This window comes from Protopterus annectens, chromosome 9.part0 (assembly GCF_019279795.1).
Source record: "Protopterus annectens isolate FY-2018-M chromosome 9.part0, PAN1.0, whole genome shotgun sequence".
NCBI classification, from domain to species: Eukaryota; Metazoa; Chordata; order Ceratodontiformes; family Protopteridae; genus Protopterus; species Protopterus annectens.
In genome coordinates this window covers 699,522,373-699,541,906 of record NC_056743.1, presented here as the reverse complement: position 1 = coordinate 699,541,906, position 19,534 = coordinate 699,522,373, and the positions used below count along the sequence as shown (strand labels likewise).

At 39.6% G+C, this 19,534-nt stretch overlaps 1 protein-coding gene across 1 annotated transcript in view; it reads right to left on the bottom strand.

The window, feature by feature from the left end:
* The window catches only part of LOC122810574 (class I histocompatibility antigen, F10 alpha chain-like), a 597,999-nt gene that overhangs the window by 138,253 nt on the left and 440,212 nt on the right, over window positions 1–19,534 (bottom strand). Inside the window, exon 3 of the mRNA XM_044082153.1 lies at window positions 3,508–3,780. Within this exon, the coding sequence (XP_043938088.1) occupies window positions 3,508–3,780 (273 nt within the window). The remainder of the gene's footprint in view (window positions 1–3,507; window positions 3,781–19,534) is intronic.

Sequence of the window (19,534 nt, the reverse complement as noted above, 5' to 3'; positions counted from 1 at the left end):
CTCTGGTCTTAATAGTCCACTACCTACTCAGGTAATCTGTTCTGTGTATCCACTACTTTTTCCATGAAAAAGTCTTTATAATGTCTGTGTTGAACTTTGTACCTCTAACTTGGTATACCTGCTAGTTCCCCCCTTACATTTCTCCTCTTGAGTTATATGCCATCATACTATTTCCTAAGTGTCTTGTGCATCCATATTATATCTCCTCCTGACTGGGAATAGATCTAGCTACTGTGACCCTCTCTGTACCCTTAGTCCTTCATTCCCTTTATTACCCTGGTAGTCTTTCTTTCTACCTTCTTCACTAGAGTCATATCATTACCCCTGTATAACCATCATTAATGAACTCAGTACTCCAGCTGGGGCCTGACCAAGGGTCTAAACAAGGGTAATATAACCCTTCCATTCATGAAGACCATTCCTTTAAGGATACAGCTCAGCAGATTAGTCGTTTGACTGTTACTTTCTCATTTTATACCTACTGCATCAATTTTGCCATTACTATCACATCAAGGTATTTTTCCCTGATGTGTGGACACTCTTTTCAGCTAGTGTTTCACTTTGGGAGTATAACAGCTCAAAAGCAGTTTTCAATTCCCTAAATTAAACCAATTTTCAGCCCACTCTGTTTCTTCAATCCCTCTGAAGGTTTTCTCCTTCATCTTTCACTGTTCCTTTTATGAAGTTTCATCTAGAAATACATTGATCTTGTTCAAAATATCCTCTGTGATGTCTGATGCACAGTTGCCAAACAGCACTGGTCCCAGTATTGTCCCCTTTAAAATCCCACACTCCCTTCCCCTTTCTTTTGCTAAATTGTCACATAACACCTATATATCCTTCTGCCTATTTAGTCAGGTAATTTCTTGCTCCAAGCCCTTTTAGTTAGCCTTTCAGTCCTCTGTGTGGCTTTAGTTTAAGGACTTTATTGATTGGATAAAGTATCAGCACAATGTATTTTGTCATGCTCCAACATAATCAAGTCATACATCTGAATCAGGTTGGGTTGATACTTCTTGTTTAAAATAATAAACCCATCTTAGTACTTATCCTGCACCATTTACAAATATTACAAGTAGATGTCCAAACACTGACCTAGTGGAAGTCTAGAAGCTGAATATGACACGACTCCCACACCTCATCTTCCAAGATCTACACCAAAAATACTGTTTGAGCCAGATCAAAAGAGGATAATAACATCATTCCTTATCAATTTATTCAGTATAATATTATAACTGACTAAGCCAAAAGCTCAGGAGAAATGAAAGGGCTGCTCCTGCAATGTCATCAGCATGATGATTGTCCAAAGATGATCAATAAGCTTGTTGAAGGCAGTCTTTTTGAAAACCATGCTGTACCTCTGTAATAAAACTGAACTGCTTAAGATAACCTGAGAATATAGGGTGAATCATCATTTAAATCTGTTTATCTAGGAAATGGATTTCAGAGGTAAACTGTAAGTCATTTAGCACTGAACATCATTGTTGTATCAGCATACAACAGTAGCCTTCCTCTGATGCTGAGCAATGATACCTTATATATTAGTCCCACTCAATGACATACTGACTTCTTTAGAAATACCATCTGTTCTTAGGCAAGAATATCTTGGGAGAAGAACCATATTTTTTGTACAATTCAGCACAATGTTTTCCTCACTTTATATTGCAAAGTAATTAATTCACATGGTCTATTTCAAGCAGTTCAAGTACAAAATATGAATGAGAGCTAACTTTGACAAGTTTGCTGGGCTGAGCTTACTGGAGAAAACGGGTCTACTATACATGGTCGACATTTCAGAATGTCGAAGACCATATGGCCAAGACCATATGATCGACATGCGAAATGTCAACCATGAAACAACAAAAAAAAAAAAAAAAAAAAAAAAAAACACAACAACAACTTACTTTCACACTGCTAGCAAGGAGGCTCTGCCCCCATAACTTAAATATACCAATTCCGAGATCGCACTACAGTGTGAAAGATGGAAATCTTTCCATTCTACACTGTACGGAGATGCCAGTTCCGCATGGTTGACATTTCGAATGTTGATCATATGGACTTGGCCATATGGTCTTCGACATTCTGAAATGTCGACCATGTGTAGGGGACCCGAGAAAACTGTTAAAAAGAAAATTTGCCAATGATGCAATATATTCACTGACATATGACAACATATCAAGGGTCTAAGACGTTAAGCTGTGGTCAAGTTGAGAGCACTTGGCTCTTACCTTTGGTAAGCTTACTGATGTATTTTCAAAAATGTTTAGTCTCTTGAAAAAAGAGCCTACCGATCAAGGAAGTTGTCACTCATGGAAATGAAGATGAGGACTTAAGGAGGGGATCATTGACTACTCTTTCTAGTCATGTAGACTTTATCATCAAAACATCACTGGAAGGATATAGTCAGCACAGAGTAAGGCAAGACTTTGGTGCGTAGTCTGAGTCACAACCCACATAAAGACAGAATATAACAACTTAATGTGTACCAACTTGAGAAAAGGAGTCAGAGAAGGAACATGATAGAAATATTCAATGACCACAGGAGAATCTGAACAGCTTACATGGGAACCATTAAAAAAGGAGAAAACGAGAGAAAGTTGTTAACAAGAGGAAATAGTCTGAAGATTGATGGCTCATTACAGATACCATGAAGTATTATTTGACAGAAAAGTTTGAGGGTGACAGCAGCTGCATTCTTGACAAGTAAATAGGTTCAAAAATGTGGCTAAATTCAACAATATCTTAGACTGGTGCCAGGTAAATCTTTTGAGGACTGTGTTTGGGGTGAACAAACTGTTTGGATAAATAAAACCTGCTGCTTATCCAGTAAAAGATGAGTGGATTGTATGGGCTCTGTAGTCCTTTTCTGCTGTCAAAGACCTACACTGGGTACAGTCCTATAGAAAAGGTGGGATAACACCTAGATGGGTGCTTACACATATCTTCCCTTTTTTTCTCTTCCAAAATGAGGCTCAAGTCGTACTGCTGGTCCGTTATGACAACTTGATCATAGTTTAACATGTAGACCCTTGGTATGTTGTACAGTCAGTGAATATTTTGCATCATTGGTAAGTTTTGTTTTTAACAGCTCTCCCCAGTAAGCTCAACCTAGCAAAGAGCTGTAAATGGCAGGAAATACGGAATGAAGGACTGCATTGTTGAAATGTAAGAAAAGTTACTTTACATGGGTATTACCTAGAGTATGTTATGATATTTTATTTGCCACTGAGGATGGAAAAAAAGTACAGAGCTTTATTTTCTAAAAAGAGAAGCTGATGTTGCATTAATAAGCTGTAGGGTGAAAAGTATGAGGCCACAGCTATGGGATACAGAGGACTTAAGCTATGAATGCAGATAACCTAATTGTAGCTGGATGCTAGAAAAACTTCAGAGTCAGTAGCTTTCGCAAAAACATGGTCACCTGTTATTTCATTAGCTGTTCCCCATTTCAATACTTTACAACAGGCTGAATACATTAATAACTCTGTTTAAAAATAATTTACTCACCGAGCTTCACAATCAGCTTTGATTCTAAACTTTCATGCTCAGTGTGGCACGAGTAATGATATTTATCTCGTGGATCAATCTCTATCCATTTCTCAGTATAATATGTTCCATCACTGTTTGGCAGAAGTCCAGTGGATGTTGTTGTTTCTATTTTGTTATCATCATCTTTAACAAAATAAACATCAATATCTTGAGGGTGAAATCCACTAACTGTGCATTTCAGCTTGGTATTATCACCATCTGTTTTGTCAGTCATCTTTGCCTCTGGTGGAACTGTGGGAGATAAAAGAGGGATAAGAAAGTTAGCAACTGAACAACACATGATGAATAATGTTGCTTTAAGTGTAAACATTTCTAAGAGCTGTGATGTACAAGTGAAGAAGGATCTGTAGAAGATGCTAGACCCCTTCTTGATGAAGAACCAGTAAGTAATTTCAGAAGTACATCATTAGAAAGAATACCTTTTAGTAGTATTTGTGTTACATTCATATAACACATACATCTCTCACACCCTCGTATTGCAGCTTTAATCTGTTAACACACTACACCTCATTATTGTTCTGCCTTTGCCATTTGTGTAAGAAAATCTTCAAAACTTCATCACCTCATGTTAGGTTTGTAGTATCAAATACCTCCTGTCTCTCCAGGAACTTGCATCAGCAAGATAAATTGGCAAATACACAAGCATGCCTGGCTGGCAATATAATATCACTGACAAATGCCAAAAGGCCATATCAAGACGAGGATGATTATTACAATTCTGTACTTGCCAGCAAAAGGAATAAGATAAAGGTACAAATGCTGTACATGAGTGTGTTACTCTCATATATCCTGTACAATTACATAAGAAGATTTAAAGCTATTATTTAAACAGTTTTGTATGCATAACTGGATTGGAGTTTTAGTGCTGAAGGGTTGGCACAATGTATTTTAGTACACAATATTTGTGAATATTGTTGACAAAGTTAATAATACTGTGTCTGTGCACATGCATTTATAACATGCAGTGGAACATTGATTTGACACTGAACAAGTAATGGCTTCATGAGTCATCTGAGATATGCATATGTAGCCAGCAACTCTGAACCTGGCTTACTGTTAAGCAAACAGTGACTCAAAGAAAAAAACTGTGATGGCGTACAGCTCATGCAGTTGACAAAGATACATTTTATCTGTGTTTCTTTTCTTGATACAGTTAACATAAAATTATGTTCCTGCAAGCTGGAACCTTGCAGACATTATTCCTATTCATAAGGGGGTTGCTGTAGAAAAAATTACCAACTACAGGCCAATCAATGTTATTTCAGTAGTTGGAAAGATTTTTAAAAGGTGTTTGTTAAAGGTACTGACTTGTGAACTTCAGGGTAGCTTACTGGACAGCTCACAACGTGGTCTTACCAAGAACAGATCAACTTTTACTAACATTGTTAATTTTTATGAGCTAGTTTCCTTAGACTAAGAACTGGGATTATCAGCTGTTGCTGATTATCTGGAGTTATCCATGGTCTTTGATAGCATTCCTCACACTGACATTGTACGGCCACATATAAACATTAAATAAATCCTTATGTTACTCCCTGGGTGGCAAACTGGCTAAGTGGGAGGCAAGTAAGGGTTAAAATACAGAACTACACATTAGAGTAGTTAGAGATTTAAAGAGGAGTACCTCTGGGGTCAGTTTTGGTACTGCTTTTATTCAGTATTGTTTTTTAAATTAATACCTAGGCTACCAACAATATAGACAGCAAAGTATGCTGATGATACAAAAATTGGATGTATAGTTACTTCTGCTAACAACAGTAATAAATTCAACCAGTACCTCAGCCAGCTTGACTATTGGTTAAAGCATAATGGGTTGAAGAATATGCAGAATATGAAGAAATGTAGAGTTTTATTCTTTGGTAAAACTAGTACAAATACTGATGTGACCCTGGGATAAATTCAGATATGGAAAAGGACTGAGCACAAAGATCTGGGTATCACTGTTAGCAATAACCTCAGATTCCAGACACATGTTCAGAACATAAAGGTTAAGTCAATGAAAGCAGCTGGCCAAATTTTCAGGAACTCTGATACTGGCAACAAGGACTTCATCACAAGACTGTTTACATCACACGTACATCCAATCATAGAGTACAATATGCTGTTTAACTCCTACAGTAAAGGAAGCTTGTTACCACTAGAGGGAATTTAGTGTAAATTTACAAATAGATTTCCTGGTTAGTGGCAACTTGTATCACTCTAGTTTAGATAGTCTTGGTCTCTTTTCCATAAACTATAAGCATTTGCAGGGCAAATTATGCCTGGCATATAAAGCTTTCATAAATGAAGAAATCCATTTGATATGAAATATTGAATTAATTGACACACGTAGAAATACTAGATTACATGCAAAGTGGATAGATGCAGAGCAGTATTAAGAGCTAGATATTTATCACAATCAATGGGCCACTTATGAATCAGATTACAGTTGTACATTTGGCGAGCTAATTCGCTATACTTACTTAAAAAAAATTTAGACACATGGGTGGGTACTAAAGCCTACATTACTGTTAAAGAGTCTGTGTTTTAATTGGCCTTGTGGCCTGTATGCAGTTTTAAAATAACCATTAAGCTAGTTCTCTGAAGAAATAGAAGTAGCTTTCTGCTCCCATTTATCTATTTATTTTAATTAATTTATTTATTTCAGCAGTGGATTCAGACCAGATATTGATATGGGGGGGCTATTGCTGATCAAACATGAATCACAGTAGTCACTCAGTCACATTCTAGGTTGCACTGCATCTGAATTGTTTGTGTGTTTTAGCTGCTTTTCTGTATATATAGACTTCTCCGTATATGTAGACTAGATACTTTTTCTACTGTATTACTGCCTCTTAAATCGTTTTTCAGTTGTGCACTTGCCTTGCTTCATTTAAATTGCTAATTTTGTAGAGTTTAAATTGCATTTACTGGTTAGGACTACACACTCAAGTGTGTTAGCCTTTTCTGTGTTTATTTACTGTATTATTGCATTGTTTAGCCGGTTTTAACCAAAAAAAAATACTATCTTGTTTGCTCGTTTCCCACCTTTCCTAGCTAGTATAGTCCAGATCCCAGGCTTTGCTTGTCTCAGGACTTTATGTTCTGTGTTCAGAGCTATCCAGACCTTGCTGTGGTAGAGGGAAGTCCTACTGCTTACCAGTGGGAGTGGTGAGCATTGTACTGCCTATCTAACGCTAGAGGAGTGGTTTCCAGCTCTGAAATTGTAATTTTATTAGCCTGTTTGGGCTGATTTCTATCCCTTTCAACTTTCTGACATAAAACTCGCATGTTTGCACATTTTTCACATTGTGCAGCACTGTGGGGCTACAGTTAAAGTATTCCAGGTGCCAGAAAGTCTGCTCTTCAAATTTTCCCTTAGAACTAGCTGGTTTCTTAGTAGTAGCACTAAAATCTGAACCCTATGTGACTAGCACTTGCTCTAGAACCTGCTGGAAAGCACTAGGAAGCCTGAAACTGATATAAGCACTCAACTCTCCTTGTCAATAAGGAGAAATTAATTGTAGGCACTAAACAGCCTATAACTGCAAAGTACCTTGCAAAGGTAAGGGAAAACAGCTCTTGTACTTTACAAAAAAAAGCACCTAAACAGGCATGTCCAAGGGTCAGCTTCCAATGATTTCTCCTGTCCACCTGGTGAATCTGGGCATACTGGGGCAATGCGGCAACTGCCTCATGTACACAGACAACCCTCTCCTCCTACCACCCAACACTACAGCCTGCGAGAGATGCACTTACATAGCCAAACTGAAAGCAAAGCTCTCTCCGGCCAAGATTGTGCTACACAGTCAAGGGGAGAAGGTTAACACCTGCACTACACTTCAAGCAACTCATAGGCCTTCAAAACCCACAACATCAACACCCACACATAGCAACACTAAACCCACATATGCGAGGCCCTTAACATTAACCTGCCCAAGCAACAAGGACCTCCGAAGCTGAAATGCAAACAAACATCAGTCACAACCAAAGTAACACACAGCTCACAACACCAGTGTGCCACCCAACAACAGCCCCTAAGGCAAGACAATGTGCCTAACACTTTAGTCATAGGTGACTCTATAGTCAGGCACACCGATGTCCCACTCACCAGGCTGAACAAGGAGAAAATCACAGTCAGCTGCCTGTCGGGTGCCAGGATCCGCCACATAACTCATGCACTCAAGTCACTTCACAACAAGTACAAATACAACTCTGTCATTGTCCATGTTGGAATGAATGACTTGAGACATACCTCCCTGGACTACATGAAAAGGGACATGGACGAGCTCTCGGATCATGCGGCCCAGGCAGGTATAACCCTAGCCCTGAGTAGCATCCTGCCTTCGCCCAGAATGATACCACAGTATAAGGACAAAATGATTGACTTCAACAATTGGCTAAGCTTCTGGTATCATTCAAAGGGGATCCAATATCTGTCTGCCTGGGAAGACATGATCGACAAACCACGATGCTTTGCCAGAGATGGTCTGCACCTGTCATCCCCGGGATTCAGATTACTGGCTAAAGCTCTTGCCACCCCTATAGTGTATTTTTTAGGCAAGGTTCAAAGGACAAAACCACCACCGTAACAGATACAAGCATGCAAAATCTGAAGGTAATGCTACTCAATGCTAGAAGTCTAAACCTGAAAATGCACTCTCTCGAGGCACTCCTAAAAATGGAGAACATCGACATCTGTGCAGTAACTGAGACCTGGTTCAAGGCTCCAGAGAGTACCCCTGCAATACCAGGCTACAACTCTTACCACACTTTTCGGCCACAAAACCAAGACCGAAACACTAAAGGTGGTGGAGTGTCCATATTCACCAAGGATATTCACACCTCCAGGCTAGTCGCCCGACACAATGCATCTGAAATTCTCCAGTTGCAACTAACACTAGGTAAGACTTCAATCCAAACTGTAGCTTGCTACAGATCCCCCACCATGCCCCAAGATTCTCACTATACCTTTCTAAACATACTGGAAAATATTAAGATACAACCAAACACCCTAATACTGGATGATTTCTACTACCCTGCCATTAACTGGGAAAACTACTCGGGTACCAACACCTTTTCCCAACGGTTCTTGGAATTCATAAATCTCAATGCCCTGGATCAACTAATCCATTGTCCCACCAGGGGCTCCAATATCCTAGACCTGGTCATTACCAACATGGGAGATAGATGCTCCACACCAGTGGTCACCCCCTCATTGGTCAAGTCTGACCATAAGCAAATCACTCTTGACATCTACATCCGACCCCCCACCCCCAGTAAGGAAACCTTCATATAAAACTTCTCTAAAGCCAACTTCATGCTACTGAAGTCAAAAGTGACAAACTTCATGACACCCATGCAGATGAGATCTGAAAGTTTAACTGCTGAATCCTACACTAAGGCACTGTACGAGCACATCCACTCGTGCATGAATCGTGCCATCCCAAATAGAACCAAGATGCTCTCCTTCAAAAAAAGGAAGCCAATCTGGTGGTCCCCTGCTATAAACAAACTATACAACAGAAGGAAGAAACTGTTGCAGAAAAGAGGAAAATCCCAGGATGCAAAAAACTCCCTCACCAGCCTCAGGAAGAAGCTGAGATCCCTCATAAAATCCTCAAAAGCCAGTTACAAAAATAAAATTGCCAAAGATTCCAAAGACAACCACAAGGCATTCTATAGTTATGTCAAGAATCTATATGGCAATGCTCAGATCTGCTCTGAGCTACAACAGAATGGCATTAAATATACCGATGCAAGAGATATTGCCAATATCCTAGCAGATCGATTTAGTCCCAACTTCACCCCCCTCTCGTCCCCTAAAGGGCCCATCTCAATACCAAAAGATTGCCAAATTCCGGTAATCACGGCCACACAGGTAGAAACCACACTCTCCAAAGCTAAGAATATAGCATCCATGGGACCAGATGACATCCCGGGCTGTATATTACATGAACTACAAAATGAACTGGCACCTCACCTAAGTGTCATGTTTAATCATAGCCTCACTTCAGGCTTCGTGCCCACTGAGTGGCGCGCAGCTACAGTTATCCCACTCCAGAAGGGGGGATCCACCTCGGATCCCGGGAACTACCGTCCCATCAGTCTGACGAGCCTGATCTGCAAGGGCATGGAACGCATTATCATGGAACTTATAAACAAAGACATTGGCAACCTTCAAACACTAGACCCCACCCAGTTTGGGTTCGTGAAGGGCCGATCTTGTCTCCTGAACCTGACTGACTTCTTCGAATCAGTCTCCAGAGCAGTGAATGAGGGCAAGGCGGTCCACACAGCCTATCTGGGCCTCTCCAAGGCCTTCAACACCACCCCTCCTCTGGAATCATAGATAAGCTTACTAAGCTGGGCATAAATCCCTACGTCACTCGATGGGTTGCCAACTGGCTTACTGACAGAACCCAGACTGTAAAAGCAGCCGACTCCAAATCCAGCTCCAGACAAGTGACAAGTGGAGTACCTCAGGGTTCAGTCCTGGGGCCACTCTTGTTTGGCATCTACTTCTCTGAAGTGCAGGCCAACACTAAGGGACTCTGGCTAACAAAGTTTGCAGATGACTGCAAACTGGGAGCCATTACTGAATCCCCAAATGATGCGGATATTCTACAAAACGGCCTTACAGAAACAGATGCCTGGTGCCAGAGACATGGGCTCAAGCTTAATGCCAAGAAATGTATAGTTATCCCCTTTGGAAAAAAAACATGTATCCATGAATTACCACATAGGTGGCAGTACACTAAACATCAAACGTATGATGAGAGACTTAAGGACACAGGTGGACAGTGGTCTCACCTTCGCTAACCACATTGCCACAACAGTCAGGATATCCTTCTATGTGGCACACCTCATCACTAAGGGCTTTTCATCCAGAAAAAAGGAGGTCATTGCCCTACTGTACTCATCCCTAATTAGACCCATTATAGAGTATAACACCCCGTTTGGTATGTACCTCACAAGACATCTGCAACAGCTAGAAAGGCCGTAGAAATACCTCACTAAAAGAATTGCAGGCCTAAAGCAGATGTCATATGCTGACCGTCTAAAAAAACTCCAGCTTTACTCTGTGGCATATTGTCTACTCAGAGGCGATCACTGCTTAACATACAAGGCCATGTGAAACCCTGAGCTGTTGGACATGCTCCACTTAAAGAAATCCCAATCCCTTAGAGCCACAAGCTCCAGGTATCTAAACCTTGTCATCACAATAAACAAAACATGCTGGAGGGATAGGTTCCTGACCCAGAGACTCCCCATACTCTGGAATAGACTGCGCATTCATATCAAGCAGAGCGCCTCCTTGGCCCTCTTTAAAAGGAACCTTGATGATTGGCTGGGAGATAGGAAATTCACCTCGGGGATCATGCCAGTCGCCCTGCTAGACAGGGGTCCAGGGAAGTAAATATTGTGGGAAGAAATATCCAGGGAATTGTTATGGCTAGGCTTGTATAGGCCCTAGGGCCGATAGCCTAGTACCAACCTATGAACCTATACTCATCCCTCATTTTCTTTCCATGCTCTGCATATTTACAATGCACATTGAAGGTGTGAGTACTCAACTGTAAAAAGCAACTACATCTCATACAAACATTGCAAGTATAAATTGAATTCATAACACTATGTATTAAATATACCACAAGATGATAATCCCTGCTTGTTTTGCTTCCTCTCCCCCACCTCAACCTCCACATAACATCAAAATAACGTATTTCTTGTTTTTCATTATCAGTTTTACTTTTCATTTTTTTCTTCCTTCCTTTTAGCACACCACAGCTGGGCAACACTGTCCTAAAATAAGTAAAATAAGCAGGTAGTAGGGAGCAATTGGTCCCCAGAAGTCCTGGGATTCTAGATGCTCCAGTGTGCTTTTTAAATTTTTTTCCCAATCTTTTGATCTATTGATGTCATGAACAAAAATCATGGCTAAGGAAAGAAATGCAGCATTATTTTATTTCAAAAAATAATTAAGTTGTGTCCCAGGCTTAATGGTCAAAGCAGACAAAAACAGCATTACCCAATAAACGCAGTAGGCAAATACTTATAATGATATATAAATAATGTCTGGAAATACTGTTTGCCCCCCAACAAAAAAGATAGTCACCTTCTGTACACCCATCTGATGTTATATTGAGATGAAAAGAAAGAACAAATATTAACCATCACATAGTTTAAGTTGCTGTTGCCATATACAGATACAGCATGCCTCCTCAACCCTAACCCTATCAACTACCTTCTGTATACCTCTCTAATGTCAGACTGGGATAAAGCAAATGAACAAACTGATCACGGTAACAAATCTCAACTTGATGCTGTCGGATGTATATATAAAGCATGCCTTCTCACAGCAACCCATAAATAATAGTCACCTACATATGTCTGATATCTGATTGTAAGAAAAATGAAAAAAAAAACATTATCACAATAATGTATTCCAAATTATAATTCCAGGACAGTGTACTGGCTCTGGACAAACTGCAGGAAAATTCTGTGCAAACCACTGAGTTCACAGTGTGAGAAAAGTTAAATAATAACCACATTGTCCCCAACCCCACTTAATCTGCAGCAATCTTCTGTGCACTCCTCTGAGCAATCAATCCCAGGTCAGAGGTTGAAGAAGGGACTCCACTACAAAGCCTGTGTCAAAATCTCCTAATCCGGCTAGGGAGGAAGGGGATACCAGATATTGAGCAATTCTGATGGTCTAGATTCTCTGTGATACATTTTTTGATTTTTAAAAGATAATTACTTGTTAATCATTTCCAGTGCTATCCTGAAGAGTTGTATCTAAACCCCTAATAATGTACGTGTCCACAATTAGAATCAGTGATATTATTTTTTCATATACACACTGATCTTTTACACTGCACATTTACCTGTAAGGAAATTTGTGGAATATCATATCATATTTCATGTGTTTAGGGTGCTGGTAGAAATAAAAACAACTGGATAAAACCCCCACAGAAACTGGAAGTACAAAGAGATTCCACACAAGGAACCACAACCAAATCCAACCAGAAAACAAGACCTGAGGTATGGTACTGCTGTTGTCTGTGCCACTGTGCAACTGTGAAAGAAATTATGACCAGCCTGTTTTTATTAGTTACAATGCAACCCCTTCATGCAGACACACAGACATATACATATATATATATATATATATATATATATATATATATATATGCATAACAGTGAACATTTACATGGATATTTGCAGATACAATAAGCAGTGTGACATTGCTCCTTCAAACCCAGATCAGTGACTGTTTAACTGTGATTAAACAACAAATAGGGTGTCACTTTTATCTAAAGACACCTTCTTTATTGACTGTATATGCCTCAGATGTCTGAATGAGATTTTTTGAATGGCCTCAGTAAGGTATTCCAACTTGCTTTAAACAAATGTACACTAACACTGCAAAGTTAGATTAATGACTGTTTAACATGGTCATGACAGCAGAGTCAGCCTTTTCATCCACAGACAGTTTCATACAAAGCAATTATAACTACCTTGACTGTGTACACCTCACGTTTCTGATTTGAATATAAAAAGAGGTCCACAGTAATATATTTCACACAAACACACTGCAGCCATAGTAAAGAATTCACAGATACTTCACAGAAAGCACATACTAGTCCTGCAAATCCAGGCTAATAACTGTTAAAACTGAGCCAACGACAGCAGGGTCAGTCACTTTCATTCATATTGTTGACTGTGTACTCCTGAATACGCGATTGCGATAAATAACCAATTGCCTCACAAAAATGCACATTAGTCCTGTAAAAGCTAGAACGATTACTGTTTAAACAGAGCAAACAACAGTAGGGTCAGTCACAGACTGCCCCATTAGCCAGTTACAATCAGTTTGTTGACTGTGTTCACCTCAGATGTGTGATTGTGATAAAAATAACAATAATAGCCACTTTCTTCACACAAATACACATTAATCCTGCAAACGCACTAATGACTGTTTAATATGATCATTACACAAAAGTTAGCCATATTCATCCACTGACAGCTCCATATGCTGTGCAAATGACAACAGGGTCAATCACACTCACTCACATAAAGCCACTGTACCCAGTAATTATACTCACTACTGTATCTCTCTTTGGAATTAGTCAAACAGACAGCTGAGTCATAGTTCTCAGCCTTCCCTCTACAAAATGTGGAATACTACCTTTTCACAATGTTGAACAAATGGTCAAAATGTGGAACACTTACTATCAGCATCTCCTAGGAAACTTGCGGCCTAGACAGTAACTGCTTCCTCCTGCATACAAAATATTCTTTTGATGAAGTAATATGATTCAGTATTATTTACCATAGATATTTGTAAAAATATTCTTAAAAATGAATGCATACTCTCAAATGCCCCAGATTGTGTCTGATATGTTTCCCTGTCCCATGGAAATTTGCTGATTTTCTGGTAAAGCACGGATTACTATTTTAAGTCAATGCCATACATTGCAGTTTTATACTTTGTATTGTTCAGGAAATTACATGTAGATGCAAAATCTGTCACTCTAATAACTTTCTATGTGAGTCAGAGCAATATTTAAAAATTATTCCTGATTTTGGCCATTCCATCCAATTCTTTCTGGCTTTGTCCCTGATTCTTGAACGAAGAAGTGGAACCCTATGAATGAATGTGTGACCTTAGCTCATTTCTGTTACAGTTTTGAATGACATCATCCCCAAATGTTCTCATAAATAGCAGATTTAAAAATATTTAATGCACTCAGATTCTTTTGTTTTTGTCTTTATTAAAATTATTACTGAAGCTGTGTCCTTGAACAATATTTTCTGGTTTTGTTAATTAAGTACTTTCTATTGGAATTATTATTAATGTTATTTAATCGAGAGGTAAGTAGAACTATACTTCAAATATAATCTATATAAATTTTCAATATACAGAGTATATGGCACAAACACAGTTAAGCAATTGTCAGTTATAGAAGATCAGTACTCCATACAAACCTAATACCACTGTACACAAAATAGAAATTAGACCGGTCAAGAAGAGAAGCATAAGAATTCAAGACAGAGAATGATACAAACAGAGAGGGCAGCGATGTTATAATCTGCTCAGACCTATAGACTCAGAAATCCCTTATCAAAACCACATAGTCTACGCACTTGTTTTAAACCTTACTTTGCTAATACCAGCTTATTACATACTTTGATAGCACTTAGTTCAATAAATTGTTACTAGAAACAACCGTAGTTTGTTTGAATATTCTACCCAGAAATTATTCTACACCAAGTGTTAATCACACATGAATTAACAGCAAGGTGTATATTATCAAAAATATAACTCAAGGCACCACTGATCAGTTTTAGCTCAGTCTGTTAAATTCAGCTAAGAAGAACAATTAATTACAAATTAAGTTCGAGTAGATTTAAAAAGATATGTCTGCGTAATGTGGAAGGTAATGCTTTGCAATATGACTCACCAAGACACTTCCTGCATATAACATAGCAGCTTTAAGTTCAGGTGAATATAGCAATAACCCACGCCTGGGTGTGGGTGATGCTGGATTTACCCACAGTTGGTGTGGTTTGGTCATGAGGGCGAAGCCCGAGTGGCCAAACAAAGACAACTGTGGGTAAATCCAGCATTACCCACACCCAGGCATGGTTATTGTTATTATAATGACATTATTTAAGAAAAAAAATAATTACTTTTCTTAAATAATGACATTGTATAATGCCTCCTTGCTGCCCTTCCGCAGCTGTCTGGTATTCTGTGGCAGTTCTGATGTACTGCGCATGCGTATACTTACGCAGTACAACAGAGCTGTGGGCAAAAGCAACGGAGAAAGCAAGATCTCTGTTGCTTTTTACAACCTGTGTCGCTATGTTAAACCCATTTAACATAGCAAGACAACTTTAAAAGCAACAGAGAATCTCTGTTGCTTTTTACAACCTGTGTCGCTATGTTAAACCCATTTAACATAGCAAGACAGTTTTGAAAAAAGCAACGGAGAAAGCAAGAGCTCCGTTGCTTTTTAAAGTGTCTTGCTATGTTAAATGGGTTTAACATACCGAGACAGCTTTAAAAAGTAACGGAGATGCTCCGTTGCTTTTTAAAGCTGTCTCGCTATGTTAAACTCGTTTAACATAGTGAGACAGGTTGTAAAAAGCAACGGAGATCTTGTGTTCTCCGTTGCTGTAAAAATAAAAAGAGTTATACTAATGGAAAAAGTCCGGGCGACCGGGCCTTTTTCCATTACTATAACTCTGATTTACAACATGCAAGCTGACCAATCAGCGTGCACGTTTTGGAATATTAATGGGGGGGTCATTGTATAATTGTAGTTAACCTATATATGCAGACCTCACAGTACCATAATAACATTCTTGTTAAGCGTGGTCACTGTATAGCACTCACTCTCAACAAATCCTCTGAGTCTCCAGACATGCAGATGCAACAACAGTTCATCCCATTTATGGATGGATTGTTACTGCTTTTTACTGTCTTACTGGTATCTCTTGACCCAGACTTGGCAGCATGGCTCCTGGAACATGAATGGACTATCAGGATTAACTGACAAGGAACTGATCTTTGCAGCCATGCCCCATTCCAAGAGCCTTGCAAGCCGCAAGTAAAACAAATCATGTGGTACAACAGAAGGCCAAAAACATTGAATGTATTGCTAAAAGTAGCAGTTAAGCAGTGATTGCTAATGTTTGAGATTTAGCTCCATTAGCTCTTTTGGTAAATCTATCAGTGTATTTAATGTTTGTTAATCAGATGTGTGGGCTGGCCCTTGGACCCTTTTCGGCCATTACATATGTGCCAGTGGCACAAAACTGCACTGTAGATAAGCAATAACAAGATATACAGTTACACTGACTCACAAAAAAATCACAATGTAGGAATGCAAAAAGCAAACCTAATGATACATAGATTACACAAGTACACAAAACTGGGTATACTTTAGCATGTGCTAAAATATTTTGTAGATAGACAATTTTAGTAAGTCTGTTAAAGTGAGAAGCATCTAAGCAATTATATCAATGTTTGTACAAAAAACTCCTTTAAAAAGATAATGGAGTTGGGGGAAAAAGAAGTATAGCCTGAGAGCTGCAAAGATGACTACGTATAAAAAAGGGATGAAAAAATATTAAGCTATGAAAGTAGAAGATAAAGTTGTGGACAACTTGGTGATGGGAGGAGTCACTAAAGTCATTAGATGAGAAGCGCAGAAGGTGTTCAGATCTAGTACTACTGGATAACGTACATGTGCATAGTTACAACGAGACGGAAATCTCACTATTATGTGGTGAGAATCTTTATGAGTTACAGCTCTTGGGTGTAGATAAGAACAAGGGAGCATACAATGGATGAGTGGAGGAGGCGTGCCTTTATCTTTTAAAGCACATTCACTTTTATGTGCTTTTTAAATGCGCTATTAGTTATTAGTATGCTAATCAGTACACTGTTAAAGAGTTCTGCAGGGAGATGATTCCAGTTTGCAAGGTCAGTTTTAATAAAGCACCTTTTGCCTGTGACAAGGTCAAATGGAGGAGGAGAAGGACTAGTGATAGGAAGCTGTTGTGCAGGCTTCTGAAAGCAAAAAGAGAACTTAATATGGAGTTTACGTCTTAAGGGATGGGAAGAAAGAACTGAGAAATTTAAAAGTAGGACAGGATAACAACAGAAACAAATGATTGAAACTTGCAACTAGTTAGCCTTTTGCAGGGTGAGACAGTGATGTTCAAACTGGGGCAAAAGTTTAATGAATATATTATGGCAATGACAGCTGACTTTAAGGTATACACTGATACCGTGTATAAACATATACACAAATGTATAGACACAGTTGTGCCTGACAGGATTAAAGCAAGATCCTCAAGAAAAAAAAACACACTGGTGGACATCTAGGATTAACAGATTATACAATAAATGAAAGAAGCTGCTGTCTAAAAGTATGGAAGTGAGATCCCAAAACTGGAAGAGCACCCTAATAGGCCTAAACAAGCAAATAAGGCAAAGTAAAATCCTCAAAGAGCAACTATAAGAAACATTTAGCAACCATAGCCAAGGACAACCATAAGGCTTTCTTCAGCTACATCTGAAACCTAAAAGGTAGGACTTGGATGTGTGTCGAACTAATTGCGGATGGTGTCACACACAATTGCGGAAATTGCAAACCTGCTAGCAGACACGTTTGGTGAAAAATTCAGCCCCCTCCCCAAGCGTACCACAAACCATGTCATCATCACCGCCTCCTCCCTGCATTTCCAAAGAGCAAGTCATCAATGCTCTCTTCAAGGTTAAGAAAACACCCTCCATGGGACCATATGGTATTCCAGGCTGCACTCTAAATGTTCTAAAACAAGAGCTAGCTACTCCATTAGGCACCCTATTCAACCACACCCTGAGTACTGGCTTTGTTCCCACTGAATGGAAAATGGCGACTGTTATCCCTCTCCACAAGGGCGGCTCAGCAACAGACCCGGATAACTATAGACCCATACGTTTAACCAGCCTCATCTGTAAGGCAATAGAACAAATCATCATGGACCTCATAAATAAGGATGTAGGTGACTTCCAAACCCTGGATCTGTCCCAGTTTGGTTTTTGTCAAGGGGAGGTCATGCCTGCTAAACCTGGTGGACTTCTTTGAGAACATAACCAGAGCCATAGATGAGGGCAAAGCCATGAATACAGCCTATCTGGACTTGGCCAAGGCCTTCGAGACTATCCCCACATTCAGGCATCACTGATAATTTAACCCAGTTGAATATCAAGTGCTGTTTTCGGAACTGGCTCACAGATTGACAACACACAGTCAAAGTGGGAGACTTCACCTCTACTAGCAAACGTATCACCAGTGAGATCCCACACGGGCAAGTGCTGGGCCCCCTCTTGTTTGGCATATACTCCACAGACATCCAGGCCAAAACAGAGGGGTTGTGGCTAACCAAGTTTGTGGATGACTGCAAATTTGGTGCTATTATTGAATCCCCAAGTGATGTCAGCGTACTCCAAAAAGGGCTTACACAGACCAATGATAGGTGCCAAAGCCATGGTCTTAAACTAAATGCTAAAAAATTAATCCTCATTCCCTTCAGCAAAATGTCCCTGCTGATTATAAGATAAAGAATAATACCCTAAGTACCAATTCAGTAGTGAGAGACCTGGGAACACAAGTTGACTGTGACCTCAGCTTTGACTGCCATGTGTCTGCTGTGGTGAGGAAAGCATTCTATGTTGCTCACTTGATTAGCAAAGGCATAGCCTTGAGAGTAAAAGAGGTTATAACTCCCATGTACTCATCCTTCATCATGCCTATTATTGAATATAAGGCTCCCTTTGGTATGTGCTGCCCCAGACACCTGCTGCAACTTGAGAGACCTCAGTGATTTCTAAGAAAATTCATGGTCTCCAGCAAATGCCTTATACAGACAGACTGAAGTCACTGTCACTGTACTCAGTAGTGTATAGACTACTCAAAGTTGACTTATGTCTGACTTACAGGGCTATCTCTGATCCAAATCTAATGGAAATGATACACATCCGTAAGTCAAACAGGACCAGAATAACGTGTTCTAGGAACCTCAATCTTGCTTGCGACATAAATAGGAACTGCTGGAGACACAGATACATTTCTCACAGGTTGCAACTCTCTGGAATAGGCTCCCAATCTACATCAAGCACAACACCCCCCCCCCATGACCCTGTTTAAGTGAAACCTGGATGACTGGATTAGAAACTGTAAACTTCTACTGGGGATTACCCCTGCTTCTCTCCTGGACACTGATAGTTCTTGATAAAAAAGTCTTGGTCACAGAAGATGTGTCTCATCTAGTATTATACTGGGATTTAACGACTAGGCTTGTAAAGACCTTCGGGTCAACAGCCTAGTAACATCCTATGAACCTATTATGACATTTGCTCCTGTCTATATTTTACGTGTGTTGTATTTAAAACAAAGGATACTAACTGGTAGGGTATATATTTAAGCTCTGAGATGAACA